At 44.2% G+C, this 18,468-nt stretch overlaps 1 protein-coding gene across 2 annotated transcripts in view; it reads left to right on the top strand.

Annotated features, from left to right (window-relative positions):
• CDK5RAP2 (CDK5 regulatory subunit associated protein 2) overlaps positions 1-18,468 on the top strand; it is a 93,590-nt gene that overhangs the window by 4,836 nt on the left and 70,286 nt on the right. For both annotated transcript variants that reach the window (XM_068155643.1, XM_068155642.1), the window contains exons 4-12: positions 3,999-4,109; positions 6,090-6,166; positions 6,318-6,441; positions 7,308-7,459; positions 10,496-10,646; positions 11,990-12,043; positions 12,468-12,587; positions 13,190-13,282; positions 15,147-15,365. In XM_068155643.1, the coding sequence (XP_068011744.1) occupies positions 3,999-4,109; positions 6,090-6,166; positions 6,318-6,441; positions 7,308-7,459; positions 10,496-10,646; positions 11,990-12,043; positions 12,468-12,587; positions 13,190-13,282; positions 15,147-15,365 (1,101 nt within the window). The remainder of the gene's footprint in view (positions 1-3,998; positions 4,110-6,089; positions 6,167-6,317; positions 6,442-7,307; positions 7,460-10,495; positions 10,647-11,989; positions 12,044-12,467; positions 12,588-13,189; positions 13,283-15,146; positions 15,366-18,468) is intronic.

Here is an 18,468-nt window from a genome sequence, read left to right as displayed (position 1 = left end):
ACGTTTTAATTGGAGTCTGCCTAAATTAACTTGCCTCTGAGATGCTGAATGGTGGAGATGACATTTGTTTCACTTCCTGCTTTATGATTGCAGAGTCTCCTTTTGTTTGCCATGTGAAAACAGTGCCCTTAAGCTCTTTAGTTTAATTCTATTGCCACTCAAATACATGTGAGTAAAACTTAAGGTGTGCCTAGTTCTTTGGAAATAGAATAAACCAGGTTGGAAGAGACCTTCAAGATCAACGTGTCCATCCTTCAGCCCTCACTCTGGGCACATTTGCTGGTGGGCCACAGATTATGAAGCCGTTTGCCAAGCACATTCAGTGAACATAAAACCACGATTACAGGTTGACTTGTCAAGGAAAGCTACGAGCCAAGTGAGAGGAAGGATGCTTTCTCCCCCCAAAAGAATAGAATAAACCAGGTTGGAAGAGACCTTCAAGATCATCATGTTCAACCTATCACCCAACACCACCTAATCAACTAACCCATGTAACCAAGCACCCTGTCAAGTCTCCTCCTGAACACCTCCAGTGATGGTGATTCCACCACCTCCCCGGGCAGCCCATTCCAATGGGCAATCACTCGCTCTGTGTAAAACTTCCTCCTGACCTCCAGCCTAAACCTCCCTTGGTGCAGCCTGAGACTGTGTCCTCTCGTTCTGGTGCTGGATGCCTGGGAGAAGAGACCAACCTCTGCCTCTCTACAACCCCCCTTCAGGTAGTTGTAGGCAGCAATAAGGTCACCCCTGAGTCTCCTCTTCTCCAGGCTGAGCAACCTCAGCTCCCTCAGTCTCTCCTCATAGGGCTTGAGTTCCAAGCCCCTCACCAACTTCATTGCCCTCTTCTGGACTCGTTCCAGCAAGTCAACCTCCTTCCTAAACTGAGGGGCCCAGAACTGGACACAGGACTCAAGGTGTGGCCTAACCAGTGCAGTGTACAGGGGCAGAATGACCTCCCTGCTCCTGCTGGCCACACTGTTCCTGATGCAGGCCAGGATGCCATTGGCCCTCCTGGCTGCCTGGGCACACTGCAGGCTAATGTTCAGCCTACCATCGACCAGCACCCCCAGGTCCCTCTCTGCCTGGCTGCTCTCAGCCACTCTGACCCCAGCCTGTAGCACTGCATGGGGTTGTTGTGGCCAAAGTGCAGCACCCAGCACTTGGATTGGTTAACTGTCATCTTGTTGGACTCTGCCCATCTCTCCAGTTGGTTGAGGTCCCTCTGCAGAGCCCTTCTGCCCTCTAACAGATCAACATCTGCTCCCAAATGCTTAGCACAAGATCTGCTCTCTCTAGGTGAACATAGAACTGAACTTGCCAGGAAGACTTGAAGGATCTAGCACAGTTCTGCAGCCTTGCTTCATTTAAGAAATCTTTAATTTCTTTGTTTAGTGTGAATAATGATTTAAGTTTTGAGCAATATTTTCCATGGGGCTCTGGGACCTGAGGAACAAAGTTGTGGTGTTCTCACGCTTGCATCTGAGTGTTCCAAAGTAGCCATTCCAGTCACTCAGGGTAACCTGTGATACTCAAGAGGTGTCAGAGAAAGGCTTAGATTGGAAGAGACCTCAGATCATCTGTTCCAGCCTCCCTGCCACAGGCAGGAACATCTCTCCACTAGACTCCATTGCCCAAGGCCCCAACCAATCTGCCCTTAAGCACCCCCAGGGAGGAGGCATCCATAACCTCCCTGGGTAGCCTATCCCAATGTCTTACCAGGCTCATTCTGAAGAACTTCTTCCTCAGATCCAGTCTAAACCTACTCTTTCTCAGCTTAAAACCATTCTCTCTTGTCCTGTCACTAGACACCCTTATGAAAAGTCCTTCTCCAGCCTTTCTGTAGGTTCCCTTCAGGGATTGGAAGGGAGCTCCAAGGTCCCCCTGGAGTCTGTTCTCCAGGCTGAATGACCCTAGCTCCCTCAGCCTATCCTCATAGCAGAGGTGCTCCAGCCCTTCAGTCATCTTTGTGGCTCTTCTCTGGACTTGTCCCTATAGCTCTGTGGTGTTCTTATGATGGGGACACCAGACCAAGGTGAGGTCTCAGCAAAGTGGCAGAATCACCTCTCTTCACCTGCTGGCCACTCTCCTCTTGATGCAGCCCAGCATACAATTTGCCTTCTGGGCTGCATGAGCACACTGCCTGCTCATCTTGAGCTTCTCATCAGTCAACACCCCCCAGGTGTATTTCTTCAGGGCTACTCTTAACCCAGACTGCATCTAGCTAGTATTTGTGCCTGGGGTCGGCCTGACCCAGATGCAGGACCTTGCACTTGTTGAACCTCGGGCAGTTTGCACTGTCCTGCTTCTCCAGCCTGTCAGGATCCTTCTGGATTGCATCCCTTTCCTCAAGAGCAGTTACAGCTTGCATATTTCAGCTTTATATCCACTGCTGTTTGTGCTCATACAACTGGAATTCTAGGAAGAGATAGATAGCATTTAATATGTGTATTGCTGCTGCTGCTTCTCAAGACAGGCTCTTTCAGACTGTACAAATGGGCCAGCAGGTTTATATAGCCAAGTGTATTTTCAGCTGCTTGGATGATATTTACCTGTGTGAATGATGAGGAGGCATCTTGCTAGGCAAAGGTTATTAAACTGAGGAATTGTTTGCAGATGCAGGTTCTGAGTGCAGTTAAAGAAAACAATCTTGGGTTTCACAACCCAAATTTCTTTTGGAATTGTATTGCCAGTAATTTTTACAAGTGGTGCTATGCTGGAAGAGCCTGCATCAATATTTCATTAGTAGCTCTGGAGCATATTAGATTTCCTTTTTGCTGAAAGCATCTGGCAGGGGGCACAAGTCTTGTTGGAATGAATGTTTTATGCTTAGTCTCTTAAAAAGAATTTAGAGGGAGACTCCTTTCTTTAATGAAACCATCAATTATGTCCCTGCCTTTACTAGGCAGGTTAAAAACCCTAAGCAATTTCTTTCCCCGCCCCCAAGAGCTGCACTGTGATATATGGGATGAAGGTTTCAGTGGTTCAGTTGGGCTTGTGTGCTTGTGGCTTTTCCCATGAGTAAGGCTACCCTCTTGGCTGCCCAGCACCATCTCTTACAGATTGTTTTGAACAATGCTATTTTATGATCACTTGTTGAAGTGCTAAGTTTCTTGGAGTCTTGCAGGGCTAAACATCAGCAGAAGCTGAATGATAACATCTTGCACAACCACACAACGTTTATGCGTGTGTCGATGTGCCTCTGTGTCTTCAGACCGAAACCCAGGTGAAAAACAAGCCCTAAAATGTTCAGAAGGGGTGGGCTGGGGTGGGGTTTCTTCTCAGGATCAGTTCAGGTGACTAATGGAAATGGTGAGGAAAAAATAATTGTGGCTGGGGTGGAATAGTTGGAAAGAAATATGCTCTCTGATACCTGCTGAAGCTTCAGGAGACAGAAACCTGTTGAAGTGCTTGGGGTACTTGCAGCTCTCTGGGTGATACACTCTTGGAGGGAAGGATAGAATAGAATAGAATTAACCAGGTTGCTAAAGACCTGTGAGATCATTGAGTCCAGCCTATCATCCAACACCATCTAATCAACTAAACCATGGCACCAAGCACCCCATCCAGTCTCCTCCTGAACACCTCCAGTGATGGTGACTCTACCACCTCCCTGGGCAGCACATCCCAATGGCCAATCTCTCTTTCTGTGAAGAACTCCTTCCTAACCTCCAGCCTAAACCTCCCTTGCCACAGCTTGAGACTGTGTCCTCTTGTTCTGGTGCTGGTTGCCTGGGAGAAGAGACCAACCCCCACCTGGCTACAACCTCCCTTCAGGAAATGTTTGCTTTTGAGTTAGATGTCACATGCTGCTGTTAGCACCTTCAGTTGAGCATGTGTATGTGCCCACCCCCCCCACACCTACATGCTTCGCTCTCTTCAGTGGGTTGAATTCTAATCTTTCTTGCACTGTGAAGAGCAAAACCCAGCCACAGCAGTTTCCACTCGTTGCTTTGCTTGAAAGGCATGACATAATTTGCTCCTTTTCTGTATTTTCACAGCAAATCAGTGATCTGAAAAAAGAGAACTTCAACCTGAAGCTGCGGATATACTTTCTGGAGGAGCGGATGCAGCAGAAGTTCGATGGTCCCACTGAAGACATATACAAAATAGTAGGCTTTTAGGTTTCTTTAGCAGGGCTGGGTACCTTTTGGAAGAGGTTTTGTGGGGAGGTAGCTGCTTTTCTTTGGAGTCTTTGCTGTTGTATGCTTTGTTAGCAGTATTTTCTTTGGGCCCTAATCCTTTTCGTAACTAAATGAAAATCCTCGCTTGGAATTGTGGACAAACTTTCTCTCAGGTGCATGAGTGCCTGTAGTTATGAGACAGTCTAATAGACAAGGGGCAATGGTATTAAAGAAGAGAGAGGTGGATGTAGGTTGGATATTAGGAAAAAGCTCTTTACTATGAGGGGAGTGGAACAAGTTGCCTAGGGAGGTGGTGGAGGCCCCATCCCTGGAGAATTTCAAGGTCAGGCTTGATGGAGCTCTCAGCAACCTGCTCTACTGAGGGCTGGAGCACCTCTCCTATGAGGACAGACTGAAGGAGTTGGGGCTGTTCAGTGTGGAGAAGAGAAGGCTCCGAGGTGACCTAATTGTGGCCTTCCAGTATCTGAGGGGGGCCTACAGGAAGGCTGGGGAAGGACTTCTCAGGATCTCAGGTAGTGATAGGACTAGGGGGAATGGAATGAAGCTGGAGGTGGGGAGGAGGTTCTCCACCATGAGAGTGGTGAAATCCTGGAATGTGTTGTCCAGGGAGGTGGTTGAGGCCCTGTCCCTGGAGGTGTTTAAGCCCAGGCTGGATGAGGCTCTGTCCAGCCTGATCTAGTGTGGGGTGTCCCTGCCCATGGCAGGGGGGTTGGGACTAGATGATCCTTGTGGTCCCTTCCAACCCTGACTGATACTATGATACTTGAGGATGTCCCTACTGACTGCAGGGTGGTTGGACAAGGTGAGCTTCAAAGGTCACTTCCAACCCAATGTATTCATTCATTCTATTTTGTTTCCACTGAGTGGTTGTGCTACTGACATAATATCCTGAATGGGGAAGAGAAGCAGCAGCATGTTTCTCCTGCATTTGGGATGCAGTTACTGTGCTTTCTAATACTGGGCAGTTCAGTTCATCCCTCTATTCTTTCCTGACTTTATCAGATGTCAGTGCAGCCACTTGGAGGTTGTTTGGGCACTTTAGCTTTGAAGCCTGTAGATAAAGTTGTATCAGAGTAGTGTATAGCTTCTAGTTTTATTGTTCTGAACTGAAGAGTGCCTATTTGTACAGGATTCAGGAAAGCTGTGTGATTCCTATGTCAGCTGTTAGTATAAACTGCTCCCTTTTTAAGCTGGAAGAAGGGTTTGAGTTGAGTGCTGTGTCTTGCATCCTCCTTATTTCAGCCTGGCAGATGCTAGCAAGTATTTCTCATACCTTTGTGTGGTGTCTGTGTTCTAGGAGGGAAAAGAAGTCATTTTGGTAATCCAGTAGCATGTTCTAAATAACAGATGCTTGCATCAGGTCTCTTTACTGCCTGTTGCAGTAGTTCAGCACATAAACTGATGTTGAACTAGGTCATGGTTTCAGCTGAGTGGTGTTGATTGGTCTGCTGTCCTGCTATTGTACATTGATGTCTGTTTTACAGTTGCTGATGTATTGAAATGGTCTTTGTCAGCTTGCAGCCAAGGAGATGGCTGTGCATTGTGTGCTTGTGCCACAAGGACTTTCCTCAGACTACAACGAAATACCGTTAAGATGTTTAACACCCTCAGTAGCTGACACCATCAGGTGTTTTAGAGGAACAAAATAAATCTCATAGCTCAAAGAACCCTTCATGGAAGCACTAGAAACTCCCAAGGTTGCCTGCTGGATGTGCAAGGCGTTTGTCTTGCTTGGATGCAACTGTCCTAAATGCTTTCTGACATCTCTGAAAGTCCTGAACCTTGCAAAATGTGTCCTTTAGAAGCTAATAGATCTCTCTGCTATTCTTAGCCCAATTATACTTTGTATTTGCTGGTCCAAGCAAAAAGTAATTTACACATTGCCAATAACTTTTGGGTAGGGTGACCTCTGAATTATCTCCAGAGACTCTCATTCTTTTGTCCTAGAATATTGAGCTGAAAGTTGAGACAGAAAGTCTGAAGCGTGAGCTGCAGGAGAGAGAGAAACTGCTCATCAAAGCCTCGTAAGTACCAGTGCTGGGGTTTAGCCTTATGGTGACAAGCAGGTACACAGCAAGGAGAAGATGCTTGTGCATGATCTGTCAGCCACTTGCATTTTAAATGTTCCCCACTTTGATGTGCAGTGGGATTTCTGTCTGTGTTCTGGTCTTTCAGTAAAGCAGTTGAAAGCTTGGCCCAGGGTGGGGATGCTGAAATCCAGCGTGTGAAAGAGGAAGCACGAAAGAAGATGCAAGAGATGGAAGAATTCCTGACCAGCAGAATAAGTGTTCTGGAAGAGGTGAGTGACTGAAACTGAAGGAAGAGTTAGAGATCAGTCCTGTCTGTTGTCTGAAATTGGGTAATGTGGTCTACCCCAACAATGAAAGAGGAAGTGGCTTTAACTGCTCTTGGAATGTCAGTTAGAAGGACAGCAGTTCTTCAGGACATTTGTACCTGTTGGTGGCATTCAGGTACATTCAGCACAAACATTTGGTTCTTGAATTCCAGTGTGAGGAAGCTGCAATACAAAAATACAGATCTGAAGCAAATTCTGTGTGGTATATGATGAGTGTGGGGTTTATTTTTGGAGTCCCTGTCTCCATGCACTGGGTCACCTAGAAGAAGCTGACTGGAATCTCTGGTTGTTATCTCTGTTTCTCTTGCTATTAAGAGGAAAATGTGTGCTTCATGCTTTATCAGTGCTTGCAAAATATTATAAATGGTGTTGGGAAGAGGTCCAATTAGCTACAGTGAGCCTGTGAATATTAATTTCATCTCTGGCTGAATAAAAAAGCCTTCCTTCAACCTCTATAATTGTAGCTATTTATTATGATAGTGGTAGGACAGTGGGATAAAGCCAAATTGTTATAGCTAAATCTAAAGCCATAGCAAGGGCACTTCCGTTTCCAGTTCTGCTATCAGTTAGGGTCTTTGTGTTCTTTCTTTGAAACAAGCTCCCCTTCTTTATGTACCACAGCAAATGGATTGATCTTGAAACTACAGACACCAAGTATTCAGAACCCTTTGCAAAGCACTTGAACTGCTTGGGGAAAGTTGCTAAATTAAACATACCAACATATGTTTGGTAGAAGAAACTTCTCTATGTGTAAAGATTTGTGAGCATTTTGTTCTTGAAGGCATCAGGATTGTGTGTTTGAATTACAGAACCTTAAAGTTGCCCGAGAAGATGTGGAAAAAGCCCTTGCAGTGTCAAAGAAGGAGAAGGCTCTGAGAGCAGCTGCTGAGCAGAAACTTTCTCAAATTATGAATGCCCCTGCCAAGGATGTGGATGTGGTTACAGGAGCTGAGAAGGACAGGTCAGAACTCTTGCTGGTGATGTTTCTAACTGCTGGAATTCTTTGTTGTTGAAGTGTGAGGAGTTGACATGGCCATGGCTTTTAATAGTTTGATCCTACCCTCAGATCCATGAGTGAGTGTTAGTGACATCTTTTCAGCTATTAAATCAACAGCAGCACAGCAGTGAGTTTATGTGTTTGTGCCCCTGTACTCTGCATTGGTTAGGCCACACCTTGAATCCTGTGTCCAGTTCTGGGCCCCTCAGTTTAAGAAGGACATTGAGACACTTGAAGGTGTCCAGAGAAGGGCAACAAGGCTGGGGAGAGGCCTTGAGCACAGCCCTGTGAGGAGACGCTGAGGGAGCTGGGATTGTCTAGCCTGGAAAAGAGGAGGCTCAGGGGTGACCTCATTGCTCTCTACAGCTATCTGAAAGGTGGTTGTAGCCAGGTGGGGGTTGGTCTCTTCTCCCAGGCAACCAGCACCAGAACAAGAGGACACAGTCTCAAGCTGCGCCAGGGGAAGTTTAGGCTTGATGTGAGGAGAAAGTTCTTCACCAAGAGAGTTGTTAGCAATTGGAATGTGCTGTCCAGGGAGGTGGTGGAGTCACCATCCCTGGAGGTGTTGAAGAGGAGATTGGACATGGCACTTGGTGCCATGGTCTAGTCATGAGGTCTGTGGTGACAGGTTGGACTCGATGATCTTTGAGGTCTCTTCCAACCTTAGTGATACTGTAATGATAGTGAAATCATTTTAGCAAGTTGTCTGAAAGTGTATCAGGATCACTATGCACAGGACATGAGCATCTCCTGCTTTAAAACACCTTTCTAGCTTTGCTGGCTTATCTCCTGCTTGCTGCTTTCTTGGATCATTGCTGAGTAGAACTTGACTCTGCCATTTGCGTTCACTTACTGCTTTTGTGGTGGTTATAAAGTTGTTTACTTTGGGCCCAGTGGTCTGTTTGTTGAGGTTGATAAGCATAATGGGAAGAGAAACATGCTGTGCTTGAGCTTCATGGGTTTGGTCTGCTCTGCAAAGCACTGGCAGGTAGTTGGGAAGGTATGTGAGTGCAATAATTTTAGGTGGGGCAAAGTGTATAAACTCAAATCTCGGTACTTTGGAGGGTATTGAAGTTTTTTGTTAGACTTACGGGGTAAAATACATGCCTGGCAAGCCTTGCAATAAGCTTAGTTATCTTGGGTATGTGAGCCCAGAGTGGAGATCAAAAGATTGTTAGGATTGCTTATGGGTTGGAGTATCTTTTCCTGTCTGTGACTGAGCCCTGGGGATAACTGCTCCCTGAGTAGCTGCGTGATTGGTCTGCCCTGGTAACAAAGTTATGTTGGCCTGAGGCTTTTCTTTCAGAGGTTTTGTGTTACAGTAGAACCCAAGCAAGGTTTGCAGTGGTTTTCAGCCAGTTTTTGTAGAAGAAAGCTGCAAATCTGAATCTACAGTGGCATCAAATTGTGAAGCTGTTCTGGGGAGTTTTGATAGTGCACCTGCCAGGTGCAGGTCAATGCCAGGGACGGGGAGGAAGAACTGCCCATTGTAAGTGAAGTTCAGGTTCGTGATCACCTGAAGAACCTGAAAGTGTTTTAGTCCATGGGACCTGACAGGGTACACCCATGGGTACTGAGAGAACTGGCAGATGAGGTTGCTAAACCCCTCTCTATTCTATTTCAAAAGTCATGGCAGTCTGGGGAAGTCCCCACAGACTGGAAAAGGGGAAACATTACCCACATTTTCACAAAGGGTAAGAAGGAGGAACCAGGGAACTACAGGCCAGTCAGTCTCACCTCTGTGCCCAGAAAGATCATGGAGCAGATCCTTCTGAAGGCACTGCTAGAGATAAGCCAGCAAAGCTAGAAAGGGGTGTTAAAGCAGGAGATGCTCATGTCCTGTGCATAGTGTGAGGTGTCCCTACCCATGGCCAGGGGGGTTGGAACTAGATGATCCTTGTGGTCCCTTCCAGCCCTGACTGATACTATGATACCTCATGTGCCCCAACAGCAGTTACAACCTAGCTCTCAAGTTGTCTTCCTCCCTTCCCTTTCCCTGCCGTTCTGTCTGTTAGTCATCTGTGTGCACACAGTTGATCTCCTGAGTGACTTGAGCTGGGAAGGAGTTCTAAAGCCAATCCTTTTCAGAGGTGCTTTAGTTGCCAGTTCTGTAGCTTGTGTGAAAACAGTGCTTAAAATGTGGACAGAAATTGTCAAGATTTGATCACTGAAGTGAAGATTGTGTGGGGAATGAGGAGGAATGCACTTTGTTGTTTTTCCCTTTCCCTTCTCTCCTCTCTCCCCAGCCCTTGTGACTCAGTGTTAGCAGAATCTTCTGTAATTAGATGCTGGTGGCTCAGTGTAATTATTCACAGGATCAGAACAACGTAGTGCTAATGGAAGAGAAAAATATTTGACTTACTGAAATGAATCAAATATTAATGTGCAATGCTTTAAACTTACCTGGGAGTAGCACAGCTAGAATTCATACTGTTTTGGAAAGATTCTTTCACCATCTAGGCTCCAAAGTACTAAGAGCTGACAGCTGGCATCTTCTATACTGAAAGTGTCAAGATATGTATTGACCAAAGAAGGTAGCACTGACTTAACTTTTTGTTTTGCATGTGTGAAAGAAGCTGCTGCTTGTGGCACAAATGTAAATGGCACTTGGTACTTGAGGGACACTTTGGGATGACACACAAAGATGCAGTGTGGTGTGTGTCAAGAAGTGGAATAGCTGGATAAAGCTTTTTGTGTGTGCTGTGAAGGACCATGTTGCTAAAACATTGAAGCTTAAGGGTTGACATTTGAAATGATGCTGGGGGAAAATAAGGAGGAGCACTCTGCAGGCAGCTCAACTCTGTTTGTAGCTTGAGTTGAAGTTATGGCACCTTTTCTGGTTGCTCTGGAGAGAGAAGGGGTTGTGCAAGTACTTCCCTAGGTTTTACAAGTGTTGTCTGGAGTCTTCAGCTAGGAAGGTTGTCTGCAAGATTGACTGCAGTGACTGGAGAATTGGTGGGAGGTGATGCAAGATTAATATTAAAAATCTTATCATTTTAGACTTGTAGAGCAACTGAATCTGCCACTGAAAAATAAAGAAGCTGTAATTCAACACCTTGAAGAGGAAAAGTCTCTTGATGGGAAGTTACCAGCAGAAAAAATCAGAGAACTTACCATTGCTTTGAGGCACGAAAAAGACAGTGAGATAGAGGTGAGGAAACTGACTCCAGTTCCATCTTGTGAATCTCATGGGTAGGGCTTCAAAGGTTTTGTGCATGACAGTATGTGAGGGACTTAAGCCAATTTGTTAAAATACTCTTCTCCACAGCTGTTCCTTCCCTCTTCCATTTCCTGGCCATTCATTAATGTGTGGTTTCATGGCCAGTATTCCTCCTCACTATCCATGCTCAGCTTTCATTCAAAAAGAGGTTTTGTGTTTCCAATTGATTTTATGCCTCTATTGTAGATACTGCTGGAAAGCAATTGCCCATTATATATATAAAAAGAAAAAGAAAGCTAGGTGATAATAGATCCCTCAAGAAATGGCACAACTACTGTAGAAGTTAAAAATGACCTGAGATTATCTTTGGGAAGGATCACTATCTCTCTGGTCTGGAGGAAAAAGCTGTGGCAAGGGAGAGAGACATAAACAACCTCATGAAATTGAGTGTCCAGCCTTTAGCTCACAAAGGATGCTGAGAGTCAGTCTTTTGTTTCCCTTGGCTTTTAAGACATATCCTGGAAGCTACAATGTAGAAACAGGTCTGAAGGCTTTTGTTTTGTTTGTTTGTTTATTTTCCCCCCCATTGGTTATTCAAGCAATAAATTACAGCTGGCAGAAGTAAGAAAACAAGCTGCTGAGAAACTTTCTTTCCATTTGTGTTGTAAGTTAATACTGATCAATACCTCCACACTTTTGATGTCTCTTGACGTAGACAGGAGAACTTTCTGTGGTTGCACTTGTTACTGGAATTAAGATTTTTCAGTTCTGGGTCTTCTTGCAATTAAATCCATATGTGTCAGGAAAAACTGCCCTGGTTTCTCCTAAGCACAGTGTTGTGTCAGGGTGGAACAGGGTCATCTTTAATCATTCCAGAGCAGGTGGACAGACTGAGATCATTGGAGAAAAAGATCTGATGAATGCCTTTTGCAGAGCTGTGTTTTTGTGTGTGATTACTGACAAAATTCTGTAACCTCCCCAAGGCAAAGTGCTAATTAAAAATCTCCCCCGATGAAAGCATCTTGCTGGCATGGATAAATGCCACATGAAAGTGCATTTTTCTTAGCTCAGCAAGTACAGTTGCCCTGTCCCATGGAGGAACATGTTGGGGGGGGGGGTTGTTTTGTGTTTTCTTCCTAATTTGCATGGGCTCAAACTGTGCCCAGGTAGATTTGTAGACTTCCAGGAGGCAACTATATTCCTGCCAAAAGATGTACATAAAAATTGTTTCCTGCCCTACCCAGGCTTTTTTTTTCACATCACTTTAATACTCACTGAGTTCTGTTTGTGTTGAGGAGGCATTTCCTTGTCTAACAGCTGTTTTTTATTTCTAGGCTATTAGAATGGAGTTTAAAAATGAGAGAAATTCCCTTGAGAAAAAAATTCAAGTAAGTTCTAGTTTAGTTACTCTTCCCTTGACCACTTAAAGTGCATGCTGGGATTCCTTCTGTTATGCATTCATAGACAGAGAGGCCTTGACTCAAAACGAAGTGCAGCAGGTCCTCTGGTAAATTATCTTTTATGTCAGATGGCAGGGAGGCTCACCTTGGTTGTGAAGCAATTTCAGTAAAGCTGACAGGCACCCTCAGCAAGTCCTGAGGCTGATACTCATGCCCAGCCCATGAGATTAAGTTTCTTGTGTACTGTATTCTGGGCACATCTTTGAGATGATGACTTGCATTTTGGGACTGTGTTTTATGTTGGTAATCTGAGTAATAAGATATAAGAACTCTGAGAGAATGTACTTATTAATGTGCAGCTCCAGTATCTCTTAGTGGGAAGTTAATGCAACTTTCACATAATCTAATTTAGTTACTTAAAGAAGAGCTCCAAGAGAGAGAAAATGAGCTTGCTGTTGAAAAGAAGAATGGTTTGAAAAGGGATAAAACCATTCAAGGGCTAACTGTTGCACTAAAAGCAAAGGAAAAAGAGGTATGATGATTATGATTTTGCTGGTTTGTTGAACTATTATTGGGAGGGAAATGTGTGTGTGTGTGTTGTGTGTGTGGCAGGAGGTGTCTGATCTCACTGACCATTAGGAGGCTTCCTAATGTGGGTCTCTAGTCATTGCTGTCATACTGGGAGGCAGTTCTATATAAAGTTTTGGGCCTTGGACTGGAGGAGAGAGGAAAAAGACACTTAACTGATACTTTCTCCCTGAAGAACATTGAGAGAGAGATGTTTTCAGTTGCACACTGATTTTTATCAGCTCTGAGCACCACTTAAAAATATATGAGAAGTATTTTGTGATATTGAACAAGTGGAGCTGTCATGGCTAAAATAGGAGAGGTCAACATCAGCTGAAACTGAGATATGGAAGAAGGGGCAATATTTAACTTGAAGGATTGGCAATCTAGTGAGTGGTGTCTAAGAACAAGAATTGTTTTTTAGACAGTATTTATTATGATGCATGTGGTTTGTTCTTCAAAGTGCTTGTTTTGTGTAGTTGGGTGAATGGATAAGGAGGTGGGATAGCTGTTATTGAGTCAACAGCCCTTGGAAATAACTCTTCATACTATTCATTTTACTTAAAGAATGAGGAGCTTGGTTCTGAAATTGAAGATCTAAATGCTTCATTGGCTAAGGCAAGAGAGGCAACTCACAAAGCACACCTCCAAAAATTCAAGGTAAGAAGCAAACAATTAATTGTGGCTTCCCCCAGTGCTGCTCCTCCCTTCTCCATAATTCCCCACAGTGGTTAGTGCTTTGTATTTCTGAAAGTACAGGGCTGGAAGTCAGTTTACAATGTTGAGATGTTTATTGTTTTCTTATGAAACAAACAAAACCAACACCCAAATCAAATGATTTAAATGACAGTGTTAAAATGTTAGATTATTGATCTAGTTCCTTGAGCTTCCTTCTTCTGTGCCATCTGAAAATTAAGGGAGAAAATGTGTAAAACCAAAAGGAGTTCAAGACATAGATCATGGAGCTGAGGAGATCTTGAGCTTTCTTTGTCCTGAGAATGTTTTGCATTTTCTTCCAAAAGTTTGGTAACAGCACACACTGTTGAACTGGGTGTGAAACACTTGTTTGGGTGTCTTTAATAGAAGTGAAACCACTGTTTATAGAGCAGTGAATTGTTTGTGACAATGTACTGTAGTAATGCTGTCATGTGTCTGGAGGAGAAAGCACTTCATGATGAGAATTTATATATTATGAAAGTCCTAATATGTAAAATGGGAGAAAGTGAGTGTTTGATGTTACAATAGACAATGCAGAATTATAGGTTGGTTTGGGTTGGGAGAGTCTTTGAAGATAATCTTGTTCCAATCCCTTGCTGTGGCCAGACCTTCCCACTAGATGAGATTGCTCAAGGCCCCTTCCAACCTTGACCTTCAGGATAGGGTATCCACGACCTCCCTGTGCAACCTATTCCCCTGTCTTCACACCCTCACAGTGAAGAAAATTTCCCATGTAATGTTTTCAAACTTACCTAAAGCTTAAGTCTGGCAAAACTAAAGAATACTGATTAGAGGCAGTGATGAATCTTCCATTCTGGTGTTTGCTCATCCACTTGGTCTCGTAGCTCAGCAGGAATGGAAGAGGTTGATTTACTCGCCTCTGAAGTACTCACAGCCCAAGCTTTTGTGACTGACAGTACTGCCTTTTGATTGCAGAGTCTAGTGGAGTAGTAATGCTTAGTTCTCCATTTCTTCAAAAGCCATTTCATTCTTTTAAGCCCAAATTTTAAGTATGCTCTCCTGAGAGCGTGCTAGTTCTTCCTCAGGTCATTTTGACATGTGTGAATCTATAGCTTACATTTGCTTTTTCGTACTCTGGAAGTCCTGCTTTGAAGTGTGACTCTTCGTTTTTAACCATTTCATTTTTGTGAGAGCTTGATTACATTTGAAAAGTTCTAGGTTTAAAAAGCCTGCAACTAACTCCTCCTGTCCACAGAATCCATCTTGCATGGTGGGTGACAGAGCAAGCCCTTCTCATTACTCTGCTACTTACCTACAAACTTGAGTTGAAGGCAGCTCTCTGTGAGTGGATCATGCTGCATAGCTCACTGCTCCTGTCACCTGTGTTGTGAACTTGGAGGCCACTTATAACCATATTTGAAGTGGAATAACACAGCTCAGACTTGCTGTTTCATATAAAAGAATATGACTTGGGAACTACCTGACCTAGTCTAGATTGAAACTCACCCAAAAGTAGAAAACTTGATGGAGTAAGAGCTTCGGGAACCGCTAAGGACAAGAGGATTCTGTTTGTGCTCTGGACTCCTTTGTGGGTCAACCTTTGTCTAATTCTTAGTTATCCTGCCCTGGATGTCACTTGAAAGCTGTATTTTCAGTAGCTGAGAGCACTTCCAGTGTGACATTTCCCTTGTTGTGTCGGTAGCTGTCATCTCACAGCAGTTTTGCACCACAGTTTTTGAAGTACCGGGAAGAGGTGCGGGGGAGTGGGTTTGGATGCAACAGGACTAAAGGCTTCCGGGCTCTACAAAATAGCCTTAGAGAACTTAAATGCTGCTTTGTGTTTCAGGGTGCAGAGGATTATCAAGCTCTCTTGATGGAAAAAGAGACCCTCTTAGCAGAGCTGCGCTCAGAAAACCTGACAAAGGATGCCGAGAATCGTAAACTACAAAGGCGGATTAAAAGGACCGATCAAGAGCTGAGCGATTTGAATTTAGAAAGAGAGAAAATGGAGAAGGAGCTGGATGAAGCCCAACTTCAGAAGAGCAGAAGTGACAAAACCATTAATGTTATTATCACTTTTATTCCTCTATTGCATGAAGTTTAAAAATATTTTAGCAGCTGCAGCATTTCCTTTCCTACCCTTTAGTTCGATCTGAATGATTCTCGGGGAGGTAAATGCGTTTGCCTAAAGTCAGTGTTCAAAAGAACCTGGCCAAGGAGGCTGAGGGAGAATTCTGGCACACAGCCTGCAAAGAAAAGCACTTACAAATGTTTTTATAGCCTTAGGTAGGTCCTAGGAAAACTCAGGAGCTTTTGTGAGTGGTAAATGGTTACTGTTGTCTTCATTTTCTCTAATGGGAGAATCTGAACCTGCACACCACTGTATGTTTTATTTCTGCTCTGTTTGTCTTCTGCATGTCTATACTACAATATTGCAAATTACACTGCTGAAATTAAACTTTCTTCCAAATTCCAAGGCAGAGCAGCTGGAAGTAGCCAATTTCTGCAGCCTTAAGCCAAACTTCAGCTTGCTTTTTGCTATCATAGCAGGGGCACTGTAAAGGCTGGATGTTTAATTTCTGCTTAGAATTCCCAAAGCAGAGGATTAGTTGATCACAATTTAGCATAAAAATGATGTGCCCTGTGTGTGCATTAAATTTTCTTGCTTTATATGCATTTCAGGAGTATTCTGATTGCTGTCAGAACTTTTCAGCTATGAACAATTCTTAAAGCAGAAACCTCTTGTGATAGGATGAGAGGGGAAGGGATTGAAGCTGGAAGAGGGCAGATTAGACTGGATAGTATGATAGTATCAGACAGGGTTGGAAGGAACCACAAGGGTCATCTAGCCTCAACCTCCCTGCCATGGGCAGGGACACCCCACACTAGATCAGGTTGGCCAGAGCCTCATCCAGCCTGGTGTTAAACACCTTCAGGGACGGGGCCTCAACCACCTCCCTGGACAACCCATTCCAGGGCTTTACCACTCGCATGGTGAAGAAGCTCCTCCACCTCCAGCCTGAATCTCCCCAAATAGTAGGAAGAAATTCTTCAGAGCAAGGGTGGTGAGTCTCTGGAACAGGTTGCCCAGGGAGGTTGTGGATGCCCCCTCCCTGGAGTTGTTTAAGGCCAGGTTGGATGAGGCCTTGAGGAACCTGGTCTAGTGGGAGGTGTCCCTACCCAGGGCGAGGGGTTTGTAACTGGATGATCTTTCAGGTCCCTTCCAACCCAGGCCATTCTATGATTCTGTTGAGGGTTTTTTTTTACTTCGTTGTAAGTGTTTAGATAAGCACTCCTGCTTTTGGCACACACAGCTCAGGCAACATAGTAAATCATAGAATGGTTTTGGTTGGAAGGGACCTCCATAGGTCATCTAGTCCAACCTCCCCGCACTGAGCAGGGACGTGACTGGTGACGTTTCTTCTGTTCTTCTGTGAAGAAAGGTGCCCATGGTGCTCAGTGTTTGACAGCAAACACACTTGTCACCTCTATGTCTTGCCACATGGATTTTTCTGAAGTCTTCTCACAGTTGCTTCCATCAGGGCAGCATTTACATAACGAGTAGAGTCCTGCCTGATACAAAGCGTGGCCCTCATCAGTTAGGGATTAGTGCCCTGCTGCATTAAGTTACATAAAAGATTAAATGAGCTGGTCTTTATTCAGTGCATGCTTTGGTTCAGTTATTAACTAAGGACCTTGGCAGAGCCAGCTGTAGGTGGGAATTTCTATCCCTGCAGTATCACTTAAAACCAGAAGAGGGATCTCTTCACCCACAAACAAAAACGCGCCTCCCCCCCCCCCCTTCTCCTGCCCCCAGTTTCACTTGCATTTTTGGTTGATTGTCAACTGTGGTTAGGCTGCCGTCACAAAATCTCTATCTTTGGTATGCTTTGAAAAAATTTTCAGGGTGTTGAGGTTAAAGAGAGAAAGAACAGACCACTCCTGTCAGTAAAAGAGCCACAAAGAACATATCTTATCGATTTAAAGCATTTTATATTTAACTGTCTTCTCTATTCAGTACCTTTTTCATCTTGTAGGGGAGCAGGAATATAACTCTGTGTAGGAAAGACAGGACAAATAGGATTGAGTAGTGAGTTGCCAGGGGGATTCAAAGTTCCTTGTACTATAGAAGTCTATTTGACTCCATTATGTCCCAAGTTTTTCATGTAAATGACTGGCACCATGGGGAGAAACATTCCTGCCAAAAGATGAGCAGTCTTAGAAAAATTATATCCCCAACCTATTTCCTACTCCTTGCAGAACAGCTGCTTCAATTTCAGAGTTACATTTGGATATGGGAGCGCTGCCTGTGAAATGTTGCCCATTAAGTAGTAGAGATGTGGGAGTGAAAAAATATGCTGGGATATTTTGCTCTTTGACAAATAGAAAAATCACTTTGCTGCTCTGATGTGAACTTTTTGGTGAGATAACCTTAAAATTCCTATTCTATTTCTGCTCCAAGATACTTATTTAGCAGTTGTTCACTTTTGGTAGAACAAAACTAGCAAGAATGTGTGTGAACTGTAGAAAATGCCCTCAACATCTGTAATGAATGTGTGTAAACTGTAGAAAATGCCCTCAACATCTGTCATGAACTGCTGCCCTGGCTCTTCACTCACAGGGAAAATTTCAGTGACTCTTCCTGTTCTCTGACTGAAATAGTCCAGATTTTGACATGTATTTAATTGGAAACCCAAGACTTTAAAGATCCCAAAAAAGTACTTCTGCCCTGTTGTAAACTCAGCTTCTGGAGATGATTTGGGCCTTCTTATCCTGGGATAGAAGGTGGTTAAATTAATTAAGACTGCTCCCTGTGAGCTAATCATTCAAATCACAGACTCTGCTCAGCATTGGGAGTTTTCTGGAGCAATGGGCATAGGGGGTTCTTGAGCAATGTCTCTGCCCTTTGGTGGATGGATGCCCTGGTTTTTTTATTGGGTTAACTTTAAAAGCAAAGCTTTCACTTCTGTACATTCCAGAAGCTGCTGGTAAATAGCAGTTCAGCATCACTTTAACCAAAGTGAGACCAGAAAGCTTGGACATGTACTCTTACATAAAACTCATGAGGAAGAAACACCAACTTACCCTTAATGTCACTTGTGTCCACCATGTTGCTGTGTCAGTAAGAGATTCAGTGCTACTGGGTCGAAGAGTTTGTTCAGATTTAC

The sequence above is a fragment of the Melanerpes formicivorus genome, unplaced genomic scaffold (genome assembly GCF_026170545.1).
Source record: "Melanerpes formicivorus ecotype bairdi unplaced genomic scaffold, bMelFor1.0.p_v2 SCAF_33, whole genome shotgun sequence".
Taxonomy (NCBI): domain Eukaryota; kingdom Metazoa; phylum Chordata; class Aves; order Piciformes; family Picidae; genus Melanerpes; species Melanerpes formicivorus.
Note: the sequence above shows the minus strand (reverse complement) of the source record. Positions and strands in the feature narration are given on the sequence as shown.